General features: G+C 48.9%; 1 protein-coding gene across 1 annotated transcript; it reads right to left on the bottom strand.

Annotated features, from left to right (window-relative positions):
- Positions 1–5,317: 5,317 nt before the first annotated feature.
- LOC125554442 (protein YIPF5-like) lies at positions 5,318–6,157 on the bottom strand. The gene has a single exon (XM_048717995.1). It carries the CDS (start codon positions 6,155–6,157, stop codon positions 5,318–5,320), a length of 840 nt encoding a protein of 279 aa, XP_048573952.1.
- Positions 6,158–21,542: the final 15,385 nt, after the last annotated feature.

Below are 21,542 nucleotides of genomic sequence, written 5' to 3' on the forward strand. Positions count from 1 at the left end.
CTCTACTGGTAAATGCAACAAAAGAGTTCTTGCAAAGATTGCTAAGCTGGTAAGCTTACAACGATACATAAAACAATATATAGTTATTCGAAACGTACTTCATATGGATTTTTCATTTTTATTTCAGAGGGCAGAAATAGCTAATGATACAAACGAGGTGAATGCTCTTATTGGAACGAAACATCCTGACGTATCTTCCTGGCCAATAAGGGAGTACGATATGCCATCACAAACAGACGGGTATGTTGCAAATGTTGAATTAGTATGTACTTGTATGATCCATCAATAATTGACTTGTGGTTTCTTGCAGAGTCTCTTGTGGTCTTTTCGTGGTGAAATGCGTTCAAAGCTGGGACGGAGATGATTGGACATTTGAGTTCGATCAAGATGAGGTTAATGCTTCAAGGGGACGCATTCTAGGTGAAATACTTTTTTCAAAATGCAACACGAAGGAAGTAGTGAAAGAGAAGATCCTCAAGATCATAGAGAAGAAATGAGTCGGAGGATGGGGTGTTGGCTATTATCTTCACAAAATAAACGTGCCGTTGTCGGTACTTGATACAATTTTCATATTAAGACATCATCTCTATATTGTAATACAATTTTCATATTAAGACATCATCTCTATATTGTAATGTGTCATGGTTTAGCATGGTCCGCAACTAAATAAATGTGCCGTGGTCGGTATTTGCTACAATATCTATTTTTCAATGTCACTTTTATTTGCATCATTGTCGGTGACACTCTTATTTGCATCATTGTGGGTGATGATATTTTTTTATATGAGTATATTTGTTCTGCACTTTCGTAAGAGAGGAGCTCGGTGGAGGGGGCGGAGGCAACTATTTAAGCCGCTCCTCGCGCCCCCCGGCTTCCGAGGTGGGACTAAAAATGGCGTCCCCATCGCGCCCCACACTGCACGTGGTCGCCGCAAGGCTCAGGAGGCCTATTTTGCACTGTCTCGGGCCGGCCCAGTTCAGCCCAATGAAGGCACGCCGCCACTCGGCCCCTCCCCCGGCCCACGCCCACTCCCCTTCCTCAGTGCACGCGGCCGCCGCAGGGCTCATGAGGCCGTTTTCGGCGCTGTCACCGGCCGGCCTAGTTCGGCCCATAGAGGCAGGGCGCCACTCGCCCCCTCCCACGGCCCACGCCCACTCCCCTCCCCCGCGCGCTGCCGAACTCACGCCAGTTTAGTCCCACCTCGGAAGCGGAGGGGCGCGAGGAGCGACTTAAATAGCTGCCTCCGCTCCCTCTTTCGAACTCCTCTCTTATCACACTGCCCGCAGCCCCGTCGGACCCCGTTGCTGGGCCCATTAGTGGGCTCTATCAGCCGCCCGAGTCGCCCCTTTCGGGCTTGATTTGGGTGTATGATTTGTTCCCCACTATGGGCCCGGCTGCGGTGGTTGGGCATATTTTTTTCTGAATATTTTTAAAAAATATTATTTTACTTTTACGGAAGTGCAGAACAAATATACTCATTTAAAAAAATGTACGCAATCTTTGCATGCATGCACCTAGGAATCATATAGAAACAGTACAAATAAACATAATTTCCAAACAGTACAAATAAACATAATTTCCAAACAGTACAAATAAACAGAATTTTGAAACTTCATATAGAAACAGTACAAATCATCACGTAACAGTACAAATCAAGTTTTCTGGCACACATGTGCGAATAAAAATAGCATAGGTTATTCAGACATAACAGTACAAATCATCACGTAACAGTACAAATCAAGTTTCCTGGCACACATGTGCGAATAAAAATAGCATAGGTTATTCAGACATGACTCGTGCGATCACTTTTATTCTTCCTACAAACCAAGCTGCGTCTCTACGCCCAGTTCCTGAACAAAACATAAAGAAATGGGTGAGCAAATATAGTTGGTAAAATCAAAGTAGCAACATAACAAAAATAAAAAGGTTGCAACTCACTTCTCGTTCTTATTGCATGTAGCCTTGTTATGACCTGGGAGACCACACAGACTGCACAAAGGACCACTTTTCTTCTCTGTAAAATCTTTTGGCCTACCATTCTTTGTAACGTTGGGGCCCCCCTTCGATCGCCCCTTCTTAGGTGCACCCTTCGTCGAAACTTTATGAGGATCACCAATACCAGGCTCAACTTGTTGCGCCTGACTTGCCTCCTTCTTCAGCATAGCATACCTTCTACTTCCTATAAGTTCCTCCTCTGAAATCTTTTTCTGCACTATTATGTTGTCCAGACACTTCATCAACTCGTCGTACAAGAAGGGATCATTTGCTGCAACATGAGCAGCTTCTGCGGTTTTAATGGTTATTGCACTATACCGTTCTCTCTCCAATGGCCCTGACCAACCCCATCCAAACATATCACTCTTCCGCTGCACAGGCAACCCATCTCTCGCATGTTTGGACAACCGATGCATGACACAACACTTTGGTATTTCAGTTAAGTTTAGATGATGGAGAACAAACAGAATGTGTTTGCATGGCAGCCCTTTCCGAACCATCATAAGACAACTGCATGTAATAGTTTGTTCTGAGTTACCTGGTTCATAAACAACATTGTACCTGAACTTGTGGTTATCCTTCCATGTCACCATGAATGTTTGACGCCCAATTCCCACGAGCGTCTCAAATATCTCCAGCTGACCCATCTTATGCAAATCATCTTGCAGGATGTAGAAATTAGCAGGTGTGAATACTTTGGCGGCATGCTCCTCAAGGGCCTTACATTCAGTAACCGACGGTGGTTCCTTCTGGAATGCCTCGCAGTCATCGTACGCCTCGTTCTCACGCAGGCGAACTATACAGTTCTCATAATGCACCACCAAATCAACAATTGTCATACCGTAGTCCAGGTGAAGGTGAAGGCGGGAGTTGAGGCTTTCACTCCTCTGGTTACTTCGCATACCAAGGAAAAAACCATCGGAAAGATATGAAGCTATCCAAAGTCTCCTCTTCCTGTACATCCTGTCAAGCCACTCTTCGGTTCTATCCGTCTTCCACTTATCATAGAAAGCTTTCCATCTCTGTTCAAAGTTCGCTTGAGAGGTGGCATAGTACAGGAGCGATCTGAACTCATCCAGTGACTTGTAATGCAGGTGCCTTTGCATATTTTTCTCGATATGCCAGGAGCAAAGACGATGGAAAACATCTGAATGGACAGTCCGAATAGCCCGGATCATTGCAGCGTCACCGTCTGTGATTATTGATTTTGGCTTCACCTGATAGTTTGCCTTCATAAATGTCTGCAGCAGCCACACGTATGTCCCTTCCGTCTCGTCAGCAATGATGGCACAACCAAACACTTTGGTGCAACGGTGGTTGTTAACTCCGACAAAGGGGATGAACGGCATACCATATCTGTTCATCTTATACGTGCTATCAAACACGACCACATCTCCGTAGTCCTGATAGTCCCTCCGCAACTGTGCATCGCACCAGAACATACTCTTCAATCGCCCTTCCTTGTCACGCACATACTCAAAAAAACTTAGGGTCCTTCTCCTTCCTGCTCCTCATAATGCCAACTGCCGTCTCTGCATCTCCCTTTGCAATGAGCTTCGTTTTTTCTCTGCAACAAAGATTGTAAATGTCCCTCCTGATAAGCCTGCACTTATCGTACGAACCATATCTGCTGATGAAGTTGTCCATTATAATATGCTTTCTTATCCCGGCTGCTTCCATCGCCAATATCTCCGCCCTCTGGCCATCTCCAATCCGTCTGTGTGACCACAAAAAACAAACCTCGTCGGGCCGAGCCATCGCGTGGTTGTGATCATCCACGAATGATGCGACGAACCGAACACCACGTTCTCTGTCCAGCTTCACCACCATATGTGCACCGCAGTCGCAACGAGTCTCCGGTCTAAGCCTGCGCTTGCGGCCCTCCATGGTTATGAACTTGCTCTGCCTTCTCCCTGCTCTGGAGCAAAGAAACCGCCGGTACCGTATTATTCCCGAAGCACCTCGTTTCACCTTCTGTTTCCTGATACTAAACCCGTGCTCTCTGGCGTGATTGTTGTAGAATATGTATGCATCCCCTTGCGACCGAAAGGTCATAGCCATGACCTTCCAATGTGTCTCAAGCATCTTCTGCTCCCTTTGAGCCTCCTCAATATCAATCTTTCCCTCATCGTCATCAAGTACAGGACCATCTGACTCCTCCTACAACATTCATTTGAAAATATATATGTCAATTACTATCATTTAAATCATACTATTGATTGATGTACAACATCTAACAACCAACCTGGCTCAAGTTATCTGCAAATGATTCCTGCCAACTATGTTGCACATTGTCAACATCCACATCTTCCTGTAAATTTGTACACAAAATATATAGTTAGCCATGCCATACTTTGCAAATTCAAAAATAAAAACAAAATATACGCCACTTACGTTGTCGCTCTTTGCGCCATGTTCATTATTATCAAAATCTTTCGGAGGTAAGATATCATATGACGAGACGGAATCGTTGTCGCTGCTGTCATCATCTTCGTTCAAATTATCGTTATCGGTCTTAGTCACCTTATCAGTACCATTCTCGTCCCTCCCGAATGCTGACTCTTTGTCCATGTCAACACGCCAAACTCACAGAACTGCAAAACATCGTGTGTTAGGTTTAGTACAATGCATCATGCCCAAAGCAACGCTAGTTCTGTAAATCATGCCCTAGTCCGTAGAGGAGGCGCTGCGGCGGGAGGTTTTGATGAACCCTAAACCCTAAATCAGTACATGCATGAACTAGCCCTCACTTCTATCCATCATGCCCGCCCCATGCCCGCTAGGTTTAGATGACAAACCTTGGCCCGCGGTGTAGACGTCGCCGGCGTTCGACGACAGTGCTGCGGAGGCGGCGTCAGACGTCGGGCCCTTCACGTCCCCGGCGTAGGACGACGACAGTGAGATGCAGCGACGGACGACGTTGCGACGGCGAGGGCGGTGTCGGACGGGGTTCGGGCGGCGAGGGCGGTGTCAGACGTCGGGCCCTTCACGTCCGCGTCGTCGGACGACGGTGAGATGCGGCGACGGGCGACGTTGGGATGGCGACAGGCGACGTTGGGATGGCGAGGGTGGCCTCGGACGGGGTTCGGACGGCGGCGATCCACAGTGGCGGCGATCGGCCACTTTGGAACTACCGTGATCGGCGGGCGGGCAACCAGATGGGCGGGCGAGAAGATGGGGGCGGGCCTAGATCGTGGGTAGTTTTTGCGGGCGGGCGACCAGATGGGTAATTGAATAACGGCCGCCTGAAGAACAACAATTATCGGATAATAATAATAATCATCATCATGATGTTCTTGCATAATACCAACCAAAAACAGCATCAAAAGATGACAAGCAGGGAGAAGAGCATGAAGACGAGGAAGCACGGGTAGGCAATGAGCCCCCGATGCTCATCGCCATGGCCGCCGGAAGCTACCAGCAGCCTGCTGCAGACCCTGGTGGACCACAGCACGAACCCCATGCCCACCGCGAAGATGAGCCCGCCGCCCCGCGGCAGGAACAGAGACACCGCCGAGAAGATGGTCATGGAGAGCATGCAGTAGCCTAACTGGCTGGCGCACCTGTAGAGGCTGAGGTCGCCACGGCCTCCTCGTCCCGGCGAGAGCAGCATGGAGGAGATGAAGTAGAGGAAGAAGGACGCGGCGGTGGCCCAGCCGAGGACGATCCCGAAGTGGAGCTTCCCGGCCATGAGCTGGAAGAGGGCCAAGGATAGTAGGATCAGCACGGGGCCGGAGAGGTCGGCGTCCGCGTGGAGGGACGGGTCCACGGAGCGGAGGGGGTGGAGGATGGAGACCGCCTTCCGCCAGATGAGACCCGTGTCGATGTCGAGCTCCTCTAGAAGCGGCGGCTCGTCGTCCAAGTTGGCGGCGACGTTCCCGTTCCCGGGGACAGGGTGGTGGGTCGGCGTGGACGGGTTGAGTACCACCCCTTGGAAGAAGGGGAGGTATCTGTTCACCATGGCTGCTGCGGCGGCGGCGACGGTTCCGCCTCGGCGAGGTAGAGATTCGGTCGGGGTGTCCAGCTCATCGAGAAGCGGCGGCTCGTCGTCCAAGAGCAGCAGCGGGTTCGAGGTGGAAGTCCAGGCGATAGTGTGCCGGCGGTAGGTCGGAGTCGAGGGGTTGAAGACCACCTGTGGGAAGGTGAGGTCCTTGTTCGCCATAGGCCCGCCACGGCTCGTGACGGCGAGGGTTCCGGTCGAGATTCAATCGATCGTGGTGTGTATGGATCGGAAACTAACGAGCGAAGGCTCTGTTTTTTTCTTTTCTTTTCGGGAGAACGAGAAGGAACGAAGACTCACACGCGGGTGTACATATATATAGCTTGCTGGCTAAAACCCGTATCGGAAACAAGGAAAGGGACGATCTAATTTGCTGGATCACGCACGCACTTTTCCTTGTTCGCCATGGCTAGCTGCGGCCGCGGCGAGGGTTCCGAGATTCGATCGGACGTGGTGTCTGGAAATTAAGTTGTTTTTTTTCTTTTTTCACTAGTAAATGCGCACGTGCAATGCACGTTAATATTTAGGTAATATATTAATTGCACGCGGATATTAGGTATGCTATTATTTGTGTGTTAATTTTGTGATTAGTGTAATATTTGGCATGCTATTAATTACACGTTAAACACGTTTAACGCTCGCCATTGGAGCAGTCTAGGTCGTTGGATTGACTTGGTTCGATGGCCGAGATCAGTTAGATCTGCCTCTTTGGGTCTTTTTATATTGGTATAAATATAGATAAGTATAATCATATAAGCCTAATTATATATACTAGTACTACTATATATGTATCGAAGGAAAGGAATCCGTCAGCTAAATAAATAACAAAGGAGTCCTTGTACTACTAGTACTCTCTCCGTCTAGTAGATGTGTAAATCATCTTACAAAATTCAAATTTTTCCAAAACATTGGCGTGGAACATTAAATTCTCTTTGATGCCCTCCCAGCCTCGTTCACGAGGGTTCTCTTCCCCCTCAATTCCCTCGTTCCTACCCCGTGAAAACCCCTGCATGCAACGAGCCTGTGCGTTGATTAGGCAAGAGCGGTTTCGCATGCAATTAGGCGGGCCTGCATGTAGAGCTGAAAAGGCATCCTAATAACTAGCGGTTAAATGCTGATTTATTTCTCTTTGTAACAGCGCTCTGATTGAAAGTTTACCTTGTCCCGCTGCTCTTCTTTGCCCAATCTAAAGCCATCTAGGTTGCACTGATACTCCTAAGGTGGTGTTTGGTTCTCTAGTTTTAGGACTTTTTCTAGTCCCAACTAAAAAGTCCTTAGTCCCTAAAAAGTCATTCGTGTTTGTTTCCAGGGACTAAAAAGTCCCTAGTCCCTTCATAGAGGTTATTAAATGACCATGTTACCCCTAATATATTGAAAAATGACAATCAAACAACACCATGGGGTGGCGGGCCAATGGGTGCATGAAGGGGCATTGTTGGAAAAGTCTCAAAAAGTCCCAAAAAGACTTTCCTTAAGAGTCTTCTTCATTTAGTCCCAAATGCCTAATTTAGTCCCTAAAAAGTCCCTCCCGTTTGATAAAAAAGTCTCTAAGAGGGACTTTTTCTAGTCCCTACAGAAAAAAGTCCCTGAAAACAAACACCCCCTTACATATCTAGACGGAGAGAGTACTAGCAGTCTTGATCGTAGTACAACTCTTTCTCGACATGTGAACCAACCTGTGATTTGATGGTTAGAGGGACTGTGGTATCCCCAGCCCATCAGGGTTCAAATCCTGGTGGTCGCATTTATTTCTGGATTTATTTCAGAATTTCCGGCGATGCGCATTCAGTGGGAGGAGACGTTCCCGTCGACGACGAGGCGCCTACAGTGACTTTGTAAATCTCAATTTGATATGTCGGCTCAGTCTTTCGGAGGTGCTCATAGGGGTAGGATGTGCGTGTGTGCGTCCATAGGGGTGAGTGTATGCGCATGTATATGAGCGCTTGTGTATGTACTGATGTTCAAAAAAACTCTTCCTCGCCCATTGACGTCGATGATCTCAACCGATTTTCAAGCCCTAAGACTCCTAAAAATAGGACGCTGATAATGCCCACACGTGTGGTAGGAGTAATATCGCCCACACGTCCTATAACACACAGATTGCGCCACGTCACTACACATGCATGCGTGAATCTTTTTGGATTTCCAGTTTTTAAAATGTTTTATCTCTTAAATGAAAAATCTGATTGAAGATCCGTTTTCACCACTAAATCCATCGCGACGAGATCTTCAAAACTATATCTCATATCAATATATTTCAACGACTTTTTTTTAGGGGAGGGGGGGGGGGTTAAAAGTTGCCATGTCTATTGCACATGAATTGCCATGATATGTTTTAGCTATTTTGCTCCTACCTTTAAAAGTAAATTTTGACATATTATAAAATGGGGAATTAAGAAACTAGACTTGTCATGAACCATAAAATGAAATTGCCATGATACATGCACTTAGAATTGCCATGGTTCATACAAAAAGTAATTTCCATGGTCAAAGTACTGGATTGCCATGGTCAAAATACTAAAATTGCCATGATCTATAAACTGAAATTGCCACATGGCAACTTTAGTGTAAACACTATGGCAACTACAGTGTAAACATCATGGCAACTTTTGGACTAAAAAAATTCGTCAAAACATATCAACATGTGATCTAGTTTTGAAGATCTCGTCAAGCCGGATTTAATGGTGAAAATGGATTTTTAATTTGATTTTTCATTAAGAGATAAAACATTTTAAGCCAAAAATTAAAAAAAATTGCTGATGTCATCTGTTTTGATGTGGAAAATGGATAGTAATGGAGGCTTTTGGGCCATGTTACTTTTTGCCACACGTGTGGGCGTTATCATTTGGGAAAAGTTATACTACTCCCTCTAGTTCAATACTTTTGGACCATAGTAACTTTGCATGCACACACTTTGTACACATGCATGTGAATGTGGCTGCACCTCCCGTAAACAGTTAAGGGTAATGTCTTTTAGCTCACGGGCACTACATTGTGAGTTCTAGCAAAAAACAAATACGTATTACATATGGGAATGGATGGTGTACTAATTAATACCTCGTTTTCCAAAAGCCCGTTCGATAATTTTGTTCATTATCAAAGGTGAAAGCCCATATTATTTTTTATGAAAGGCAACAACTAATTTTTTTCCCGCACAACTCCGAAGTTGAAAGTGTAGTAGACGGCAACTCACGGAAGCTAGTGGTTTGTATTCACAAAGTTTTGCGGGCATATATCTTTTGTTGAAAGCGGATGGGGCAGATCTTTGATAGTGTTGCTATTATGGAAAATCGCCAAACTGCCGGGAGCATAGCCGATGCTGCAATGGAGCATCATCGGTGCTAGCTGCAATGGAACATCGTCAGATGGCTAGAACATTGTAAATGCTACAATGGAACTTCACCGGCCTGACGGACGGATCATTTCTGGTGTTGCAATGGGGATTTGCAGCATCACACTTGTCACGAGGTGTCACCGGATATGCGATGCTACGATGCACCACCGAACTACTGGACCGCACTATGCAACGACGGAGATGCGATAGAGCATCAACGGGTCGCCGATACTGCGATGGCGGCCTGCTACGAGTGACAATCGACGCTTTTACGAACGGGGCAACGATGCACTGCCGGCAGGGGTAGGTTTGGCAATGAGTTCCAGCTGAAGATGTATGGATTGCACAATTTATTGATTCAGTGCAATGTGCACGGTATATATGAGGACAATGTGGGGCCTCTACCTCAATCTATACAATAAACTAGATAGGTGGGCCTAATGCACAAAAGACAATATACACGCACAAATAATATCCTCAACCCCCCCCCCCCCCCGCCGCAGTCGAAGCGGCACCGCGACTGACGCAAAGACTGGACCGAAACTCCTCAAATGACGCCGTAGGCAAGCCCTTGGTCATGATATCTACAAATTGTTGGGAAATAGGGATGTGTAAAGCACGAATATGGCCAAGGGCTACCTGTTCCCGAAAAAAATGAATATACAACTCAATATGCTTGGTCCGTCGATGATGTACCGGGTTAGTGGAGAGATAGACCGCCGAGACGTTATCGCAGTAGACCACTGTGGCATGATCAACAGGACAAGAGAGCTCTTGAAGCAGCTGGCAAAGCCACGAAGACTCGGCGACGGCGTTGGCCACCACATGATACTCAGACTCAGCACTGGAACGAGAGACAGTAGGCTGCCGCTTGGACGACCATGAGATAAGTGAGGGTCCAATGTCGACACAATAGTCCGAAGTGGAGAGACGAGTGTCAGGGCAGCCCGCCCAGTCTGCATCGGAGTAGGCGGTGAGGGCGGTGTCGGCGGAGGCGTGAAGCGTGACGCCAAGATCCATAGCGCCACAGATATAGCGGAGAATCTGCTTGACGGTAGCCCAGTGAACATCTCGAGGAGCATGCATATGAAGACAAACCTGTTGCACAGCATACTGGATCTCCGGTCGAGTCAGGGTGAGGTACTGGAGAGCACCAACGATAGACCGATAGAAAGCAGCATCCGAAGCAGAAGAATCATCCATGGCAGAAAGCTTGGCCTTCGTATCAACAGGCGTATCGGCGGGCTTGCAGTTAAGCATGCCGGCGCGCTCCAGGAGCTCGTGAGCGTACTTTCGCTGATGAAGGAAGAAGCCATCCGGGCGGCGCACCACCTCAACACCGAGGAAGTAGTGCAAAGGACCCAAGTCCTTGATGGCGAACTCACCGCAAAGACGAGCCGTGAGCTGACTGAGGAGACCAGCCGTACGTGCCGTCAAGATGATGTCGTCGACATAGAGCAGCAAGTAGGCCGTGTCAGAGCCCTGATGATAGATGAAGAGCGAGGCGTCCGAGCGGGAAGAGCGGAACCCAAGCTGGTGGAGAAACGCCGCGATGCGCTGGTACCAAGCGCGCGGAGCCTGCTTGAGTCCGTACAGGGACCGCGAAAGCAGGCACACGTGGTCGGGAAGCGTCGGGTCAACAAACCCAGTGGACTGCTGGCAGAAGACCTGCTCCTCGAGGTGACCATGGAGGAAGGCATTGGAGACATCCATCTGGTGCACCGGCCAAGCACAGGAGACCGCAAGGTGGAGAACCGTGCGTATCGTGCCGGGCTTGACGACCGGAAGGAAGCTGTCGGTCAAGTCGAGGCCATTACACTGTCGAAAGCCACGAACGACCCAACGCGCTTTGTAGCGATCAAGGGTACCATCAGGACGGAGCTTGTGTTTAAAGACCCACTTCCCGGTAATCACGTTCGCGTGCCGGGGACGCGGAACAAGCTGCCACGCCTGGTTGCGCAGCAGGGCGTCAAACTCCTCTTGCATCACAGCCATCCAGAGCGGGTCACAAAGAGCGGGTCGAACGGAGGATGGCAACGGCGACGTCTCAGAGGTGGACGCCGCATAGACGTAGTCATCCGAGGCGTAGCACGAGATCGGGCGAAAGACGCCCATACGGGCGCGGGTGACCAGACCGGCCACATGCGCCAGGGGGGGGCCGCCAGGGGTGCCAACGCCGCGGCTGAGGGGGCGCCGCATGCGGGGGGCGCGCCTCAAAGCCAGGGGCGGGCCAAGAGAGGCGTGCGAGTGTCCTGGGAGAGGCGCCGAGGAGCTCGCATCACCGGTGGTGGGAGGAGCAGCCGGGGGTACCTGGTGAAACGGAAACACATGCTCATCAAAGTAAACGTGCTGGGAAATGAACACACGATGGGAGACGGGATAGTAGCATCGATATCCCTTGGAGTTGGACGGATAGCCGATGAAGATGCAAGCGACAGAACGAGATGCGAGTTTGTGAGGAGCGGAGTCGGCAATGCTAGCATAGAAAAGGCACCCAAAAATACGCAAGCCATCATAAGATGGGGGCGTTCGAAGAAAAGATGTGAGGTGCATAGTTCCACCGTGGGCGGTAAGGGCGAAGGTTAAGGAGAAGTGAAGCAGTAGCGAGTGCGTCCGGCCATAAACGAGGTGGCACGTTAGCATGGAACAGGAGCGTGCGAACGCAATTGTTCAGAGTGCGAAGGATGCGTTCGGCTCGACCGTTCTGCTGGGAAGTATACGGACATGTGAGACGAAAAACTGTGCCGTGATGCGACAGAAAAATGCGGACAGCAAGGTTGTCGAACTCTTTTCCATTGTCAATCGGAAGAGTAAGGATGGGACGCCCAAACTGCGTGCTGACATAGGAGTAAAAATATGTCAAGGTGGAGAGTGCATCCGATTTTCTGCGCAAAGGAAAAGTCCATACATAATGAGAATAGTCATCAAGAATAACCAGATAATATAAATAGCCCGAATTACTAGGAACCGGAGAGGTCCACACATCGCCATGAATCAACTGAAAAGGAAAAGACGCGATGGTGGTGGAGGTATTAAACGGGAGGCGAACATGTTTGCCAAGACGACATACATGACAGGTGTGATCCTCTATCTTATGGCAAATGAAACTGAAACTCTTAAGAATATGACGAAGGGTGACGGGGTTGGGATGACCCAAACGAGCGTGCCAGAGATCGACGCCGGCGGAGAGAGCAACCGGTGCGGTGGTGGAGGTGGACGACGAATGCACCAGATAGAGCTCGTCGAGGCTGTCACATCGGTGAAGTACCATCCTGATTCGAGCGTCCTTGACACAAAATCCAAGCTCATCGAATTCAACGGTAACAGGATTTTCACGAGTTAAACGACGAACAGAAATAAGGTTTTTAATAAGATGAGGTGACACAAGTATGTTAGACAAAGTAATAGGCATGGAATTGGAAGGAAAGAAGTGTGCCCGACATGTGTGATAGGGAGTGTGGAACCGTCGCCGATAATAATGCGGCGGTCGGTGGTGACGGAAGTGAAAGAGGCAAGATTATCAGGGTGAGCAAACATATGAGTCGTGACACCGGTGTCCATGTACCAATCACCATCTCCAGTCAAGTTGTGCGGTGCAGGAGCGGCATGCAGTCCAGTGGGAAGCACCGGGTCCCAGTGCGCCGGCAGCAGGGCCGGCGAACGGGACGGAGATGTCATGGGGAAGCCGTAACCGCCGCTCAGCTGCAGCGGTGGGTACTCGCCATACGGCAACTGCGATGCAGCCCCGACGGCAACTGCAATACAGGGCCGGCCGGATAGTACGCCGAAAGACCCTGCGAGCCCGCTAACAGATGCTGCACGTGTTGAGCGCCGACAGAATGCTGCCTAGTGAGCAAGTGCTGGCCCGCGAACGACTTTCACCAGTACTCAGAAGACCTAGAGACGGACGGAACCCCGTACGCCCCGTATGTGAGAACGAGCGTGCGGGGAGCCGCGCCGGAAGGTGCCAGCGACGGGGCGACAATGGACTGATCGGGGGACGTCGGCAATGGGGCGGCGACATACGCAAGCGAGGGCAGCAAGGCCAAGCCGTGCGCTGTTGCTGCGTCGCCGAGGAAGTGCACCGCGGTGCCAGGAGATGCATGCATCGCGGCCTGCTGCTGGGCGCCAGCTGCATGCACCGCGGCCTGCTGCATAGCCCCAGGAGATGCATGCACCGTGGTCGGCTGCTGGATGCCAGGCCACACGCCGCATGCATGGCCCCTTTTCCAAAATCCTAGTAGACAATTTTTTTAGAAGGTTAAAGCCCATATTATGTTTTACAAAAGCAAACAACTTCTTTCTTTCCCGCACATCTTGAATGTTTTTTTTAACAAAAAACAACATAGAGGCAGACACTCACATACACACATACAGTCACCTCTATGGATTCACGCACGCATACCCTAACCCTATAAGTATTTCTGAGAGACTAAATCGGCATGTCCTTGAGATTAAAAAAGATGCCACATGTGCATCGCTGAAATCCTAAAATAAATTCAGATTTCGTTTACAATGAACTATAAAAACATATACAAAATTTGGTGAGCAAAAGATGAAATCTTCCTATTTGTTTTTCACTGAAATTCAAAAGCTAATTTTCTTTAATAATGTCCTAGATAACATATTCTCAAATATAATGGCGATTTTATCCTGAAAGCCATTTCTGGAAGCTGAAAGTTACTTTTTCCTAACTTTTTGGAAGTTAAAATCTCATTATTAATTAAAGTCCAATAGCACAGACTTTGATAATTAATACCTCATTTTCTAAGAGCTCGGTTTATATATATCATAAAAAGGCAAAACACTATATTATTTGTAAAGAAGCCAACATTTCATATATATTTTTCGCCCCCTCCGCACCGAAAGTTGGAAGTTTTTTTCTGAAAAGGTAGCCAAGTGACTCGTAATTCACTAGCTCATATAATCTGGAAAATCACAAATTTTGCCAAAAACTTAAAAGCTTATATTATATAAATAGAAAGTTTTCTGGGACATAAGATCGCAAATCCATAAATTTTCCCACAAAATCAAAATCTCATTTTTTTAAACAAATCCCAAAAGCTCAAAATCCAAAATTTTATAACTCGTTTTTGGAAACTTTAGGAATGATATCCTGAAAGCTGACGACTTATATCCTGAACGATTCTATCATTTTCTTCTGAAAGTTGATACATACTTTTCTAAATGAAAGCCCAAAATTAGCGCATAAAAGTATAACAACGCATTTTCAAAAAGTTCAAAATCCATATCCTGAAAGTTGAAAATTCCATTTTTCTCAAAGTTGGTACCTCCCTAAATCTCACATTCTAAAAGTTTAATGCCTCATTTTCTAGTAGCCGAGGAAGCACATATCCAAAGCCCACGATGCTAGTCAGGAAAAGTTGAAAGTTCAAAAAAATAAATCCTAGAAGTTGATACCTATTTTATCAAGAAAGTTTAAAAGCTTACCTTCTTAGTATATTAACTCATTCTCGAAAAGCCGAAACTATATCCCGACAGCTAATGACCCATTTTCCAAAAGTTCCTTTTTTGTATTATTTTTCCTCACTACAAAATATTGCTTTTCCTCTAAATACTCGGATTTTGGGCTCCAGCAACTTTGTGGTCCTCGCTTCGATGGGAACTGCTAATACGATATCAAATGGAGATAACAGAGCAACGATAGTTGAGTAAGCAAGAAAATTGAGCAATTTATCTTATGATGGGAATGTGATTAAAATGCAAGTATTAGTGCCACTTGAGATATCTGGTGTTCATATTTAATGAAGGTTTCGTGACATATGTCCAAGTTTTCCATTATGATACATGGACATCGTTTTGATGGTGCACCATGTTTAGGCACATAGCTTTCAACGCCATATCTATAAGACTGTCGTAAAGCTTATCACTAAGGAAAGTTGTCGGTGTCAAAACCGGCGGATCTCGGGTAGGGGATCCTGAACTGTGCGTCTAAGGTGGATGGTAACAGGAGGCATGAGACACGATGTTTACCCAGGTCCTGGCCCTCTCGATGGAGGTAAAACCCTATGTCCTGCTTGATTGATCTTGATGAGATGAGTATTACAAGAGTTGATCTACCACGAGATCGTAGAGGCTAAGCCCTAGAAGCTAGCCTATGGTATGATTGTATGTTGTCCTACGGACTAAACCCTCCGGTTTATATAGACACCGGAGGGGGCTAGGGTTACACAGAGTCGGTTACAAGGGAGGAGATCTACATATCCATATTGCCAAGTCTGCCTTCCACGCCAAGGAAAGTCCCATCCGGACACGGGACGAAGTCTTCAATCTTGTATCTTCATAGTCCAACATCCGGCCAAATGATATAGTCCGGCAGTCCGGAGACCCCCTAATCCAGGACTCCCTCAGTAGCCCCTGAACGAGGCTTCAATGACAATGAATCCGGCGCGCAGTTTTGTCTTCGGCATTGCAAGGCGGGTTCCTCCTCCGAATACTCCATAGAAGATCTTGAACACAAGGATAGTGTCCGGCTCTGCAAAACAAGTTCCACATACCACCGTAGAGAGAATAATATTTCCACAAATCTAATCTGCTGACACGTTTTGACAGCATGACATCATGTCATGGCCCGGTCATTATTCGAATCGTTTTTCTCAACCAGCACCGCACATATCGCGAGGCGGTTTTCTTGACACGCCTTGTCAAAGCAGAGATCGTGTCCCCTTATTACGGGATTCTCATCAATACGGACGTGGGTAACCCAACCGCGCCATCAATTACGGTGCTTGGGGAATAAGTGATTTTACCAGGCAAGTGGGGAGGCGCATCGCCTCTTCCGCCCTTATAAAGGGACACGGATTCACTCTTTTTACCCATGCCTTATTCCTCCTTGCTTATCCATTCTCACGCACTCAAGCTCCAGCGCCCAAGTTTGCGTCTTTCTCCTCAAACCACTCCAAGCATGTCCGGAGCGGGAGGCAAGTGGATGGTCTCCTCCGTCACGGAGGAGAACATCACAAAGTTACGGGAAGCCGGATATCTAGCTGCAGATATCGCGCACCGGCTGGCAGATGCAGGGCAGATCATCCCTACATGCGAACCCCATGAGAGGGTAGTTTTTTTTACCCACTTCATCCGCGGACTGGGATTTCCACTCCACCCGTTTGTCCGCGGGCTTACGTTCTACTACGGGCTGAATTTTCATGATCTGGCCGCCAATTTCATCCTCAACATCTCGCCGTTTATCGTCGTGTGCGAGGCCTTCCTCCGCATCAGGCCCCACTTCGGCCTGTGGCTGAAGACCTTCAATGTTAAACCGAAGGTGGTGGTCGGCCAGCAAGCAGAGTGCGGAGGCGCCATGGTGGGAAAAATGCCTAACGTCACCTGGCTCGAAAGCTCCTATGTGGAGACCATAAAGGGGTGGCAATCGGGGTGGTTCCACATCACTGAGCCGCGCGACACCAACTGGGCGGGGGCCCCAAATTTCGATCCGGAATCCCCACGCGGCTCACTTCCTGGAAAGAGAAGGGCATGTCCTGGGGTTCCCTGGTAGAGCTGATCAGACTCCAGACCTGCATCAGGAACATGATGAGCAAGAAAATCAAGCTCGTCAACGTGGTCCAGGTCATGCTCTCCCGCCGGATTCTCCCGTGTCAACGACGGGCATTCAATTTGTGGGAGTTCAACCCGGCCAAGCACCAGACGCTGTGAGAGCTCTACGACATGATGCACGAGGACGTTTGGAGGGTGCTGTTCAAGGGCGCCGAGGTACCTCCTTCCCTCACCGAGGACCGCGGACTCAGCTCAAAGCGCCATGCCAATCCGGTAAGTTTTTATATCTCACAGGGTATTTATTTGCCCCAGTTAAATAATGTACGGGATCTAAGCTTCCATGCCATTAATAGGACTGGATAAAGACAACGGAGCAACTCGATTGCCCAGCCCCCCTGCCTGAAGATCCTGCAGATGCTCTCCTAACGGAGATGCTCGCTCCGGCACCTTACGAGGTGCCGGTGAAGAAGACCAAGAAGAAGGCCACGGGGACCCGAAAGGGTCTCCGACGCAAGGTTGTATCAGACTCATCATCCGATGACTCCGACGCGCACTCCTCCCACAAAAACGAGGAGGAGGAGGAAAGTTCTCCCCCCAGCCGGGGGAGATAAGAAAAGGAAGGCCGACCCAACCCGGGAGGCCGAAGGGTCCAAGAAGGGAAGGACCCTCCTTCCGGACTGCTCCACGACGGCCGCCTACAGCGGTGACGCGTGGTTACCCAGGGAGAAGCCCCTGACGAAGTCGTAAGTATCCGGACACCATAGTAATTCATGGTATGTTTTATTGCACTATTTATCATTACGCCACATATGATTATGCAGTCCGTCCCGAGCCCATCTCGACGTATCTTCGTCGGACGGTTCATTGGACTCGTTGGATATGAATAGCGATTCACTTCAGACTGCCTCCACCCCTCACCCTACGGACAATGTCGAGGTGTTGTCCCGAAAGGCACCGAGCCGAGGGGAGGTAGTCCTGGGGGCGCCTCGAGGCAACCTTCCAGACCCTAGGCGCAAAGGGAGCAAGACTCCCACGGGCTCCAAGTTCGGCCCCCAACCGAATACTGCCCCGGAACCTTCGGTGGTTCCGGACTCCGGCAGGCGATCCCCCGTTAAGGGGGGCAAGCCACCCGTGCCGGTGTCCTCTGTCCATCCAGAGGCACCAGACAACTTGCTGGAAGCGCTTCGCGGCGCTTCCATCGATGAAGAGCACCACACTATCATGAGTGCGGTGATCTAGAAAGTTCAGTCCGCCGAAAACGGACTGACCGAAGCTTGCGCTCGCCTCCTAACAGGCTTTGAGGTAAGCAATCAAAATATAAGAAAATATTACCACATAGATAGTAGCCCCTAATGCTCTGTTCGGCATTCGCGAAGAAAGGCCGAATAGAGGATCAAATGATGACTCAGGAGTCTAATCAGAATATGTCTATGTGTATGTGCCGGCTTCACTGCTGGCTGCTGCCGCACGTACTGCGGAGGTCTCTGCACTGAAGCAGGACCTGGAGCGGTCTGAGAACGAGCTCGGCCTTACCAAGAGGCTGCTCTAGGAGAGCAACGGTAAGCAATACCTTGTCTATACATTAAAAAGAAGTTTGATTGTAAAGTAACAGGATCATCATGAATTTGCCAGGGGCCACGAACGAGGTGGCGACCCTGAAGAAGGCGCTGTCTGAGGCCGAAGACAAAGCGGCCAAGGAGCGCCTTGAGCGGGAAAGCAAGAAGCCTGGGTAGGCGAGGTGTAGCAAGAGCTCGAGGCTCTCACCAAAAAACACGAGTCCTTGGAGCTTGACTCTAAGACGTGAGAGTCCGAGCTTGCCAAGGCGCTTGAAAGCGCACGGAGTGCTAGGGCTGAAGCCCACAAGGCCCTCCAGGAGATGGATGCGGTGAAGAAGATAACAACGGGTAAGGCATTCATTATGCAAAGCAAGCATGTGACAGAAAATTTCGTTTTACTTACCCGAGTTCGAAGCTCTCCAGGAGCGTTCGCAGATCTTCCCCGCAGTGTACTGGATGCCGCGGAGTTTTACTGAGCTGAGGAGGGGAGCTCAACGGAAAAGTTGTTCTGGTCTCAGTATACTGGGACCGAACACCCAATGCCCTTGAGCGACCAGCTGAAGCAATTGGTCGAGCTTCACAAGGAGGCCGAACAGGCCATGAAGGGTCTTATAGTCCGGATATGTCCTGGCGAGCCCCTACCCGGCAGCTACTTCGGTCTGGTGAGGCGGCTTGTGGATGCCTGCCCACAGCTTGAAGTCATAAAGCGGTCCGTCTACATCGAGGGTGCTCACAGGGCTTTTGCCCGGGCGAAGGTGCACTGGGCGAAGCTGGACATCGTGAAGCTGGTGAAGGAGGGGCCGCCGGAGGGCAAGGAGCATCACTGCCCCGAAATGTATTATGAGAGTGTCCTGAAGGGTTCCTGCCTTGTGGCGGGGGAATGTGCCCGAGATGTAATTTTTGAATGAACATGCTCATGTGATCCTGTAATATGAAACGAGTTCATTTGCGCTATGCAACGCTTTTTGTAATTTAAAATATTACCTTCTGTGCGGCCGTTTATAAAATCTGAGAGTTGGCTAGTCGTCAGCTTCTGCCCCCATGTAACTAGTACTGGGGTGTTCGGGATAAACCTGAGCACTCTTTATCCCAATTTTAGGTCCTTCGAGGGAGGTGTTCAGCACAACGAACCAGACAATCGGACTATAAGGCTTTATCACTCTCACTTAGCCATAGAAGTCTACAATTTTAAAATTTGGTGAAGCTCCTAGTATTCGGAAGGCCGAATTTGGGGCGCTATATACTCCTAAGTCGGGCAAGGCCGACTCCTTGCCCGAAGCGCAAAAAGTCTTTAAGGACTTGAAACCTCTCGAATAGAGACCAGCTCTTGCCTTATCATGACAGTCTGTTTTCGGCTTTCTCTACTGAGGTGCTCGTCTGGAAGAACCGGGACACAATCGCAGTAGTTCTCCCAGCGCTACCTTAGCCGATATAGCGGAACGTAAGGTACCAAAGCATGGGAGACGGGAAAACCCAACTATTGACCCAAGACATGATTCGGAGCTGATGCATATAATGCTATAAGTTCGGGGTGCCGCACTGTCGAAAGTGTTCGGACTTCTCACGCCGTATTATGGGGTAAACGAAAGCCCCTGGTGTACTAACTGTACCAGAATGTATGGGTGCAAGTTGTTGTAAATGAACATATAAGAAAAAAGGATGGATAATGCAATAATAGAGTAATGCTATGCATTGTTATTTAAATAATACATCGAAGCGTACTGATACAAGTAGTGCAATAAGCAAAAAATAGGACTATTTGACATGTCCTATCCCAGGGCAAGCTGCATACGGATAGTAAAAAACGGGTATATCGATTATTAGTAGAGACCACCCTGGGGTTCCCTTGTACGTCTTAGTTTCTTGCCTCCTTGGTTGTTCCTTCCCATAATGTGTCCGGCAATCGTACTGCCGGAAAGGGCTTCCAGAGTGTAAGGTCCTGAAAGAGAAAAAAATGATAAAGGTATGCAGCCCCTAGGGCTGTTAAGCCGCATTGCGGGACGTGCCCTGACCGTGCCCCCACCTATGCCCATGGTATTTTCAGTGCGTAATTATGTACGCGCGGCACGGATTTTGTCGCTTGAATAGGACTAGGACGAGGACCGAATTGCTAGGCGAGCTCTGAACGTGCCAGGCGATCCTATTACAGGTTACTCCGGACTCGCTTGACGGTGTCTGGGGGCTGTACCGCTGAATTGGCGGTTTGCCTTAGAAGGCTGCTTTGTGCTTCTGCTGCGAGGGCCGCAGTGTGCTCTTCCGTGCGGAGCAAGCGTTCTGTATTTCCATTGACTGTTATAACCCCCCTAGGACCTGGCATCTTGAGCTTGAGGTATGCGTAATGCAGTACCGCATTGAATTTTTTAAATGCGGTTCGCCCGAGCAGTGCGTGATAGCCACTGCGAAACGGGACGATACCGAAGATTAACTCCTCGCTTCGGCAGTTGTCCAAAGATCCGAAGACCACTTCCAGTATGATTGATCCCGTGCAATGGGCCTCTACACCTGGGATGATGCCCTTAAAGGTGGTTTTGGTGGGTTTGATCCTCGAGGGATCTATACCCATTTTGCGCACTATATCCTGATAGAGCAGGTTCAGGCTGCTGCCGCCGTCCATAAGGACTCGAGTGAGTTGAAATCCGTCGATGATGGGGTCTAGGACCAATGCGGCGCATCCGCCATGACGGATACTAGTGGGGTGGTCCCTGCGATCGAAAGTGATCAGACAAGAGGACCATGGGTTGAACTTTGGGGCGACGGGCTCTATCGCATAGACGTCTGAGGGAGTCCTGGATTAGGGGGTCTCCGGACAGCCGGACTATATCCTTTGTCCGGACTGTTGGACTATGAAGATACAAGGTTGAAGACTTCATCTCGTGTCTGGATGGGACTCTACTTGGCGTGGAAGGCAAGCTAGGCAGTACGGATATGGATATCTCCTCCTTTGTAACCGACCTTGTGTAACCCTAGCCCCCTCCCCTGTCTATATAAGCCGGAGGGTTTTAGTCCATAGGACAACATACAATCATACCATAGGCTAGCTTCTAGGGTTTAGCCTCTCCGATCTCGTGGTAGATCAACTCTTGTAATACTCATATCATTAAGAATAAATCAAGCAGGACGTAGGGTTTTACCTCCATCAAGA

This window comes from Triticum urartu, chromosome 4 (genome assembly GCF_003073215.2).
Source record: "Triticum urartu cultivar G1812 chromosome 4, Tu2.1, whole genome shotgun sequence".
NCBI classification, from domain to species: Eukaryota; Viridiplantae; Streptophyta; class Magnoliopsida; order Poales; family Poaceae; genus Triticum; species Triticum urartu.